The 10,000-nt window shown below is 44.1% G+C and overlaps 2 protein-coding genes across 7 annotated transcripts in view; both read right to left on the bottom strand.

Moving 5' to 3' along the window:
• The window catches only part of LOC143026544 (uncharacterized), a 339,242-nt gene that overhangs the window by 240,222 nt on the left and 89,020 nt on the right, over positions 1–10,000 (bottom strand). The gene's annotated exons all lie outside the window — the stretch shown is intronic.
• LOC143026538 (leucine-rich melanocyte differentiation-associated protein-like) overlaps positions 1–10,000 on the bottom strand; it is a 26,752-nt gene that overhangs the window by 16,605 nt on the left and 147 nt on the right. For 3 of the 6 annotated variants that reach the window (XR_012966497.1, XR_012966496.1, XM_076187101.1), the window contains exon 1: positions 5,641–7,686. The exons of 1 other annotated variant lie outside the window; for it this stretch is intronic. Coding sequence is in view for 2 of the 5 variants with exons in the window: in XM_076187101.1 (XP_076043216.1) it covers positions 5,641–5,955 (315 nt within the window). In the remaining 3 variants the exon portion in view is untranslated. Of the gene's footprint in view, positions 1–5,640; positions 7,687–9,993 lie in introns of those variants that run through there. 2 more of the 6 variants (XR_012966498.1, XM_076187100.1) reach the window with 2 other exon arrangements.

Below are 10,000 nucleotides of genomic sequence, written 5' to 3'. Positions count from 1 at the left end.
ATATATACATATATATGTATGTATATATATAATACATATATGGGTATGTGTATATATACATATATATATGTATATAAATATGTATAGAGGTATATATATATATATATATATATATATATGTATATATGTATATATATATATATATATATATATATATATATATAATGTATATGTATATATATTTATATATATTAATATATATATGTATATATATATACTGTATATGTATATTTCTCCCCGTCTTCTCCTTTTCTGCATAAGGGGACAGAGTTGGGGGGGTTGCCGAATTTATGAAGAGGCCTTGCTGTGGATGTGCCATGTCTTGAGACACTGCCTCTGACCCAGGGCAATGGACAGGATGCAGGGATGACCTGTCATTCAGGAGGTGCCAAGATAAGAGGGAGGGAGGAGGGTGGAGGGGAGTGGAATATGTGGGGAATGGAATGGGTGGGAGTGGTTTCTATGCCTTTTTCTTTTTGGCTACCCCCCATGTAGGGGGAAGAAACCTTTGGTATATGTAGGTATATATATATATATATATATATATAATATATATATATGAATATGAATATACATATATATATATATATATATTTATATATTACTAGCCAAATTACCCCGCGCGTTGCTGCGAGTTCGTGAATAATCCCTAACCTAACCATACCTCACCTAACTTTAACCCTTAACCCTAACCTAAATAATTTTTTTTAAATGAAATATAGTTATTTAAGTACCTGGAATGATAGGGCATCAGAATATATACGGTTATGGGGGTCTATCTGCAAAACCCTAGGAGGAGTTCGTGAACAAACAAACAAACAAACAAACAAATTGACAGACAAATAAAAGATAGCAATCCAAGTACCTTGGGTTATAAGGTTTCAGAATATATATGTTTATAGAGGTCTATCTGGAAAAACCTAGGAGGAGTTCGTGAATAATCTCTAAACTAACCATACCCCAGCTAACTTTAACCCTTAACCCTAAACGAAACACATATTTTTTGAAAATTAAATATATTTATCCAAGTACCTGAAGTGATATGGTATCAGAATATATATGGTTATGGGGGTCTATATGCAAAACCCGAGGAGGAGTTCCTGAACAAACAAAAAATTAAACAAACAGACAGACAGGCAAATGAAAGATAGTTTTCCAAGTACCTTGGGTTATAAGGTTTCAGAATATATATATGGCTATAAGGGTCTATCTGCAAAAACCTAGGAGTAGTTCGTGAATAATCACTCCCCAAACTATAACCCACCTAAATCTAACCCCTAACCCTAACCAAAATATTTTTTTTTTTTTTAAATGAAATATAGTGATCCAAGTACCTGGAGGCATAGGGTATCAAAATGCATATGGTTATGGGGGTCTATCTCCAAAACTCTAGGAGGAGTTCGTGCTCAAACAAGCAAACAAACAAACAGACAGACAGACAGAGGCTACTATTTTATTATAGTAGATATATTATATATATACATATATATATAGGTGTCTATATATATATATATATATATACTATAATAAAGTAGTAGCCTCTATCTGTCTGTATGTTTGCTTGTTTGTTTGTTTGTTTGTTCACGAACTCCTCCCAGGGTTTTGGAGATAACCATATATATTCTGATACCCTATCCTTCCAGGTACTTGGATAAATATATTTCATTTCAATTTTTATTTTTATTTTGGTTAGGGTTAAGGGTTAAAGTTAGGTGGGTATGGTTAGGTGAGTGATTATTCACGAACTGCTCCTAGGTTTTTGCAGATAGATCCCTATAACCATATATATTCTGAAACTTTATAACCCAAGGTACTTGGATAGTTGTCTTTCGTTTGTCTGGCTGTCTGTCTGTTTGTTTGTTCACGAACTCCTCCTAGGGTTTTGGAGATAGACCCCCATAACCATATATATTCTGATACCCTATCACTCCAGGTACTTGGATAACTATATTTCATTTCCCCCAAAAAATTATTTTGGTTAGGGTTAAGGGTTAAAGTTAGGTGGGGTATGGTTAGGTTAGGGATTATTCATGAACTCGCAGCAACGCGCGGGTAATTTGGCTAGTATATATATATATATATATATATATATATATATATATATATATATATATATGTCTATATATATATATATTTGTATGTGTGCACGAGTATGAGTGTGTGTATATGTATACGCGTGTGTGTACACATTGATTCAAACCTATTTACATAGCACAGGCACAACACAGCAGAATTTTCCGAAAGGGAAGTGAGGTAAGGCAGCTCTTTCAAGGACAGAGGTAAAGACGAAGGCAAAGGGAAGGGAAGAGGAAGGAGAAGGGGAAGGGGAATGGGAATGGGTGTAAATATTTGGTAACTTGGACTAGGTGACGTAGGGAGTGAATGAATCTTAGATGAATTTCTTGAGAGGTATAGTGAGAGAAAATCTTAAAAGGAAAGACAGGAGAAGAGATCAGAAAGGGACGACATTCGTTGTTTTGGTTTCTTTTTAATCAGAGGGTTTTTATCTCTTTCGCTCTTGACATTTCTGCGTACCGAAATGTAGCTTATGAGCAGGTCGCACAGAAAATGGCACGGAATCTCCAGGAGTTAAGCTTTTGCACGAGTACAAATGCCTTTAAAATAGGTAAAAATATGGTTGTAACCTACATATGAGGCCGAAGGTCAACAGTTCTTACACACTATATCTAGTAATTGTCCACACACACACAGTAACGACGATACAATAAGAATGTGAATGACTACATGTGTTTTAAGTACAATCTTGGATCAGGAAGTAACGAAGGAGGGGAGAGAGAGGGATGGAGGGAAGTAGGGAGGAAGAGGGGGAGGGAGTAAGGGAGGAAGTGAGGGAGTGAAGGAGGGAGTGAAGGAGGGAGTGTGGAGAAGGGAAGCGTCTCGTGTCAAAACCAGTTTAAGCACCTCGCACTCTCTACCCGTCTACCGGGTCGGTCTACATCCTGTCCTCCCCTATCTACCGATGCGTCTTGTTCGATGACGTCACTTAAAGATGAATTAAATCGTTTGACGTCAAAGGAGTCAACCCAATATACTCCCGTGACGACCCTGAATTGAATGAAATAATCTGGCGGCCTTTAGTTTAAAAACTATAAAGGTCAAGTTCGGGTTGACCTAGATGTCATCGATGTGACCTGAGTTGACCTCATCGCGTTGCGATTGACCTCGCCCTGAAAACTTGTTCATTTGATCAAAGTTGAATTCAGCAGTTTCCATGCGTGGGGTTTCGACGGGGTTGTGTCATGTCGCCATGGTTGTGTACATGGATGGGGTGGTAAGATGGTTAAATGCGTGATGGGCAGGGGATTGGAGATGGTTAAAGGACGTGGGAGGTGAGCCAGTTGTTGTTTGCGGATGACGCTGCGTTTGTAGCTTGGTCTGAAGATAGACTGTAACAGTTTCTGGCGGATTTTAGGAGGATAAGTGAAAGAAAAGGAACAGTTTCTGGCGGATTTTAGGAGGGTAAGTGAAAAAAAGCTGAAAGTAAAAGTGGGCTAAAGTGATGATATGTACAAAGGGTGAGGGTGGCAGTGCGTTGCAAGTTTAAAGAGTGAAAGACTAGAAGAAGTGGAGAGTTTTAAGCATTTGGGATCACATGTCTGTCAAGGAAGGGAAAGGGCAAAACACTAGGTGTGAAATTAAAGTAGTTGTAAATGGATAACGAAATAACGAGACCTAAAGGGATTTCTTCTGTACTCTGTCGATTCTAACTTGAGCCTTTAGGCGCGGCTCGGTGATTCACCAGGAGACCACGCTGCTGCCACATCACTCCAACACTCTCCTCAGAAGGGGTTACCACCTCTCTCTCTCCCCTCTAGGGAGAGTGATGGAGTGATGTGGCAGAAGCGCGGTCTCCTGGGTAATCACCGAGCCACCTCTAAAGGCTCAAGTAAAACGATAGAGTATAGTCTTCTCTGTATATTATTTAAGTGGATGAAAGTGGGGACACACTATGTAACAAAACGATAGGGTTAAAGGTTAGGCCGTCGTGACCTGCTGTACAGGTGCTGTGTCATACTGCACTCCCTTTAACCCGATCAAGTGTGGCTGGAGAAACGAAGGAAGATCGTCTTGGAAAGATAAGATGATCTTGAAACTCGAAGTCGCCTTATGGAGCTCCTGGTCACAAGGATACCTAGGCAAGGTTACGAAGAAGAAATCGAACCGATTTTGACGTAGGAAGTATACTACAAAAAAAAAAAAAATAGTATGCAATTTCCCGAAAACTTTAAACTTGACCAACTAAAGAAATGTGTATCAACACAGTGCGATCGTTTCTACTTAAAAATTATTTCCGTGAGCGTCTTGGAAAAAAAAAAAAAAAATAGGAGGCAAGCCACTATGTAAACAGAGACCTGGCCGGTTACTCGGGGATTCGAACTCTGTGGGTACGATACCCGAACTTTAGGTCTTGTATGTTCAATGCGTGGTGTCCTAATGCCTTTATCGGATCGCGCGACGCACCTGCCAAAATATCATATTTATTTCTTGGTTGTTGTCAACCGCAAGTCGGACGCTGTGGCTGCGCAGTAGCCCCTGCGCAGCCAGCCACCTGCGCAGAACGTCTGCGCAGGTCTCAAGGACGAGGACTGACCACATACCTCTTTCTCCTCCTCCTCCTCTTCCTCTCCCTCCTTCCTCCATTCCATCCTTTCTCCGTGTATATTTTCTGTCCTCCTCCCTTTCTTCCTCTTCCTCTTTCTTCCTCCTCCTTTTCCTCCCTTCCTTCTTCCTATAAGCATCTCTGTCCCTTTCTTTTTCTTTTCCTTCTGCAGACAGTCACTCCCTTACACTCCAAAGGGACGAAAGCACTCTCCCTTCCCTCCTTCCAAATCCCCATTTCCTCCTTCCAACTCCCCACTCCCTTCTTCCAACTCCTCCTTCACCTTCTTCCAACTCCTCCTTCACCTTCTTCCATCTCCTCCTTCAAATTGCCCCTTCCCTCCTTCCAACTCCTTCTAATTGCCCCTTCCCTCCTTCCAATTCCCCCTTCCATCTCCTCCTTCCAATTGCCCCTTCCCTCCTTCCAATTGCCCCTTCCCTCCTTCCAACTCCTCCTTTCCTCCTTCCCTCATCCGATGACTCGTCATCTTTCTGGTCTCCCATTCAGAATCTCCCCTACTCATTCATCTCTTCACTTCTTCCTCCTAATCGTCCTCCTCCTCCTCCTCCCCTACTCCACTTCTTTACTATCCCCTCCTCCTTCTCTACTCCTCGGACCATCCTCCTCTTCCTCTTTTCCTCCACTTCATTACAGCCTTTCTCCTCCTCTCCTCCTTCTCCTCTTCCTCCTCCTCCTCCTCCTCCTCCTCCATTTTCTTCCTCTTCGATGGTGACCATTCATCCTCCTTGTCTTCTCTTCTGAATCCTTTCACAACTGTGGCGGACTTTACATATTTCATTCTGGCGAAAGTTGGACGATTCTAATCAGCTGATGGGTCGGCTCCCCAGCATTCTCACTCCCCGTTAGCTGAATGAAATCTTCTAGCATTGAACAGAAAAGAATATGTAAAGGGCACCACAGCATTTAAGGGCATTGCCAACACAGTGACCAACCTACATCATGGGTCTCCTCCTCCTCCTCCTCCTCTTCTTCCTTCTCCTCCTCCCTTTGCACCTCACCTCAAGTTTGAGCACCTCGTTGTCCGGCGCCCTGTAGGTGGTGATACACAAATGGGCCGACATCGTTCTCTGCTTGAGTTCGTTGTCCCCTTCGTCAGGTACGACCCAGCTAAGGTCCTGCTCCTTCCTGAAGCAGAGAAGTCTCACAACCGAATCCTTGTGGCTGAGGGCGGCGTCGCGGGTCACTAGCGGACTCCTGCAGAAGGCGCTGAAGGGATTCTGCGTTCCGGCTGTGACGCGGTGAGGCCCTGGGAAGGGCACGCGGAAGTAAGCAAAGTAGCTCTGCGTCAGGTAATCGGCAGCCGGTCCTAACATACCGCCACATCCATGCTGGCTACAAGCCCGACTGAGGCTTGGTGGGCAGCCCGGACGGAGCCCGCGGGCTCTCGGGCTGCAGACAAGCCAGGCAGCAACAACCACTAACACAGATGTTCGTCACCAGGTTCTTAGTTCCGTTAGAGTCACTCTCACTAAGGATGTAGGTTTCTCCTTCTGTTTGGACTGTTCTTCTCTGTGGCGTTGGGTAGGTGGGTTTGTGTTGTCGGTCTTGGGTTAGTTTCCCTCTCTCTCTCTCCCTCCCCCCTCTCTCTTTCTCTCTCTCTCCCTCTCTCTCTCTTCAGACTGGATGATGTGAATAAGTTCTCTCACACACTTGTAAAGGTCATCTTAAATGACACTTACTATTATTGTGGCACTGCATTGGCCACCACTGGCTCTTCCGCTGCCGTGCCTATCACTTTTCACTTGTCCTTACGTGCACAACGAGAAGATATGAGAAAGAATATCGTGATACTTCTTTTTTTATGATGGTGTGGCTGGACCACTACTTTTCTCTCTCTCGGAATCCCTGTCCATCTCTCTCTCTCTCTCTCTCTCTCTCTATCTATCTATCTATCTATTTATCTATCTATCTGTCTAGTTGACCCATGTGCTCACTTTGCTTCCTCACTGCTACAGAGGGACAGGAGCGTCGTCACCCTCCTGTAGGCGTCCACACCGAGGAACCTCACCCTAGGTTCCTCTGCCGTCAGGAGGTCTCGTAAGTTACGTGTCCTCGACGCCACCGAGACGAGGACGAACTTTTCATTGTCGTTCCTCCTCCAGGCAGACAACGCCACTCCTCCTGGGGTGACGCTCAAGTAAATCAAGTCTCCTGACGCAGGTCACGGAACCTGTTCTGGGGCTGAGGAACTTGTTCTCCGTCATAGACACTGCCCCGACGTACGCCTCACCTCGTCCGTCGTCACCACTTTGATAGTATCCAGACTGTTCTGGCAGACACTGTTTTCGCACTGTCACGAACTACGGGTACTGTCCTTCATCACCTCACGTGTAGTCTTCCTCGAGTTCGAGCCGAACAGGGTTCGGAGTTCGAGAAATGAACCTCCTCCGTCCTTCGCGGAGAGATGGCGTCCGAGATCGGGATTCGGAATTCAAAACCCTGGACGTGGTTTTTGAGACACGCTCACCAGGAGTCACACTTGACAGACGCCTTGGAACGTTTGAGGTCAGGTATAAGGACGATCACGTCGAAGAAGACCTTGGGAAAGCTGTTCAGGATCGCGGGAAACGCACACACACAGGCACGCGCGCGCGAACGGACACAAACACAAGATCTTCCTGGACTTCGTCCGCGGTAAGTTGAAGACCTGAGGTCGCGGCCTTCGTCAGGGAACACTCCCTCGAGGCTTACTGCACCAGAAAGTTGCTGCCTCTGCAGAGAGCCTCGACCCCTCGGAATGGAAGACGCGACTACAAGTCAGACCTTCTCGGAGGTAGGAAATACGACACCCCGACCAGGTTTAACTCGAGGGAGGCGACCTCGCTGTCTCCATCCTTTTCTTCTTTTCTTCTTCCATTTTCTTCTTCCAATTGTGGTTGCGTTTATGGTCACGCAGGAGCTGCTTCCGTAGTCTCTTCAACACTCCATCTTGTTCCTTCTTTCGGAGTGAAATCGGTTACGCAATATTTTTAGCGAGGAGTGAGGCAGGAACGGGTCAGCCAATGAGGGCAGAGGCTCAAGCTATCGGACCAATGGCAAGGCCGGAACTAACACCCTCGGTCAACGGCAAGGCCGTGCCTAAACCCATTAGGTCGACATGACGTCATTTCGTTGTGAAAAGAAATGTGATCTGGACGAAGCAAAAAAAAAAAAAAATAAAATAAAAAAAATAACACTTGTTTGCGTCACATTCATATAACGATATTTGGTCTTCGGAAAATAATCTTCCAGGATTCTTCGTCGGGTTTGTTTTACAATCACAGCGACGTCATCAGACATCACTTCTGGAGTCATGTACGTCCTTCGGAGTGACGATCAAGACACGTGTCGCAGTGTTGCCACATGTAAGGCTTCCGTTTCTTGGCGAAACCGGAGACGGTTGTGCACAAGAGATATAAGACACTTCACGGTCATCTATCAGTACAAAAATAATCTCAGAGATCAAGGAAAACAAGACAGGCCTGTACAAGAACCTACATTATGTGCAGGAAAGTTAGAAAAAAGTAAAAACAAAATGATAAACAGTTACAGATAAGTGGTAGGGTCATGTTTGTCAGTTGCTGTGAAAAAAAGAAAAGAAAAATATATTGAGAACTACGTAGGTCTCATAGACTGTATTACAGAACATTCTGGAACGTTCTATGATCTACGGCTACCTTACGAAAGGTTCCAGCTCAGAGCAGCTAGAGAACCAGAAGGCTGCTTGGCGATGCTATGATGGCGTTAAGAAAAAATTACGTCACAAAAGGAAAATATATGATGTAAGGAGTGGATGGAAATAAAGTGGTTTAGCGCGGGTGAAACAGAAGCTTTGTTACAGAAGATAGAGAGGTGGGAGAAAATGGACGTGCCTCTGGAAAAAAAAGAAGAAAAAAAAAAAGAAGAAGCAGAAGAGAGGAATATCAACAAGATAATCTTGGTAGATAATGGGATACGGAGGATAAAATGAACAAAGTGAGGAGCTTCCGAAAGAGTGCAACAACATTTAGAAGAGAACGGAAAGGCTAATGAAGTATAGGCTAAGAACAATTAAGATTTGTACATAGGAAATTGACCCTTAAGGACATCACCTCCGAGAGATCTACCTCTTATCTATACATCTACTGAATATTCTACGCGGGAATATCGACATCTACGGCATAATTTCTATTGTTCCTCGTCTACGTCTACCACCTCCGCTACGCGAATACCTTCCTCTACAGGAGATCTACAGCTCTCAACTTACGTCAACAGGTCCTTAGAAGAAGATCTGTTCAGACTGGAGACCTTCTTGAAGAAGAACTTCTCTTACTCTTGACCTAGAACTACGCGAACACTTCGAGTATAACCTCGACAGAGGAACATCGATCCCGACTGCACTAACACCTTCTACCTTCTACGGAAGACCTTCTATCCCTTGCCTACGTCTTCTTCATTACGGGAATACTTGTCCTGACTTCGCTAATAACTTCTACAGGAGTCTTTGTAAGGTTCCTCTCCTACGACAGCTCTGCGGGGAAGACCTGTACGGAGAACACTACTTCGGTCTTCTACGGGTCTTCACCTACGTCAGTTACACTTCTACGAGAAGTACTTGACCTGACAACGCTAATGCCTTCCACAGGAGATTTAAGGTTCCTCATCGAGTTTACTACATGTCTATGGGTAAGGATACTTTCAATAGAGGATCTTGAGCTAATCCTTACCTAAGGACGACACTGCGCCTCTAAGGCAACAGGGATTTCGAACTGAGGAAGCTAGTTTGGGTCTTCAATCTACGTCTACGTACTTCTGCAGGTAGCGATACTTCGAAGCGTTGGAGGTAGAGGTGAAAGGAACTTTCTACGAGTTTTCTAATTGGAACGAGGAAGAGAAAAGTTTCTACGAGTCAAGGTGGCATTTTACGAGTCTTCTACCTACAACTACCACGTCTGTGAGTGCGACACCATTACTTGCAACGAAGGAGAGGAGGATTTGTACGAGTCAAGGAAACTTTGTACGAGTCAAGGAGACTTTGTACGAGTCAAGGAAACTTTGTACGAGTCAAGGAGACTTTGTACGAGTCAAGGAGACTTTGTACAAGTCAAGGAGACTTTGTACTAGTCAAGGAGACTTTGTACGAGTCAAGGAGACTTTGTACGAGTCAAGGAGACTTTGTATGGGTCAAGGAGACTTTGTACTAGTCAAGGAGAGTTTTTACGAGTCAAGGAGAGATTTTACGAGTCAAGGAGGTTTTCTACGAGTGAAGGAGACTTTCTACGAGTGAAGGAGACTTTCTACGACTCAAGGAGACTTTCTAAAAGTCTTCTACCTACGTCTACCACGCCCCTGGGAGCGACGACTCTACTTAGAACGATGGGCGAGCACTCGACCTGCTTG

Source organism: Oratosquilla oratoria, chromosome 6 (genome assembly GCF_046742065.1).
Source record: "Oratosquilla oratoria isolate Oo_2021 chromosome 6, ASM4674206v1, whole genome shotgun sequence".
Lineage (NCBI taxonomy): Eukaryota > Metazoa > Arthropoda > Malacostraca > Stomatopoda > Squillidae > Oratosquilla > Oratosquilla oratoria.
Note: the sequence above shows the minus strand (reverse complement) of the source record. Positions and strands in the feature narration are given on the sequence as shown.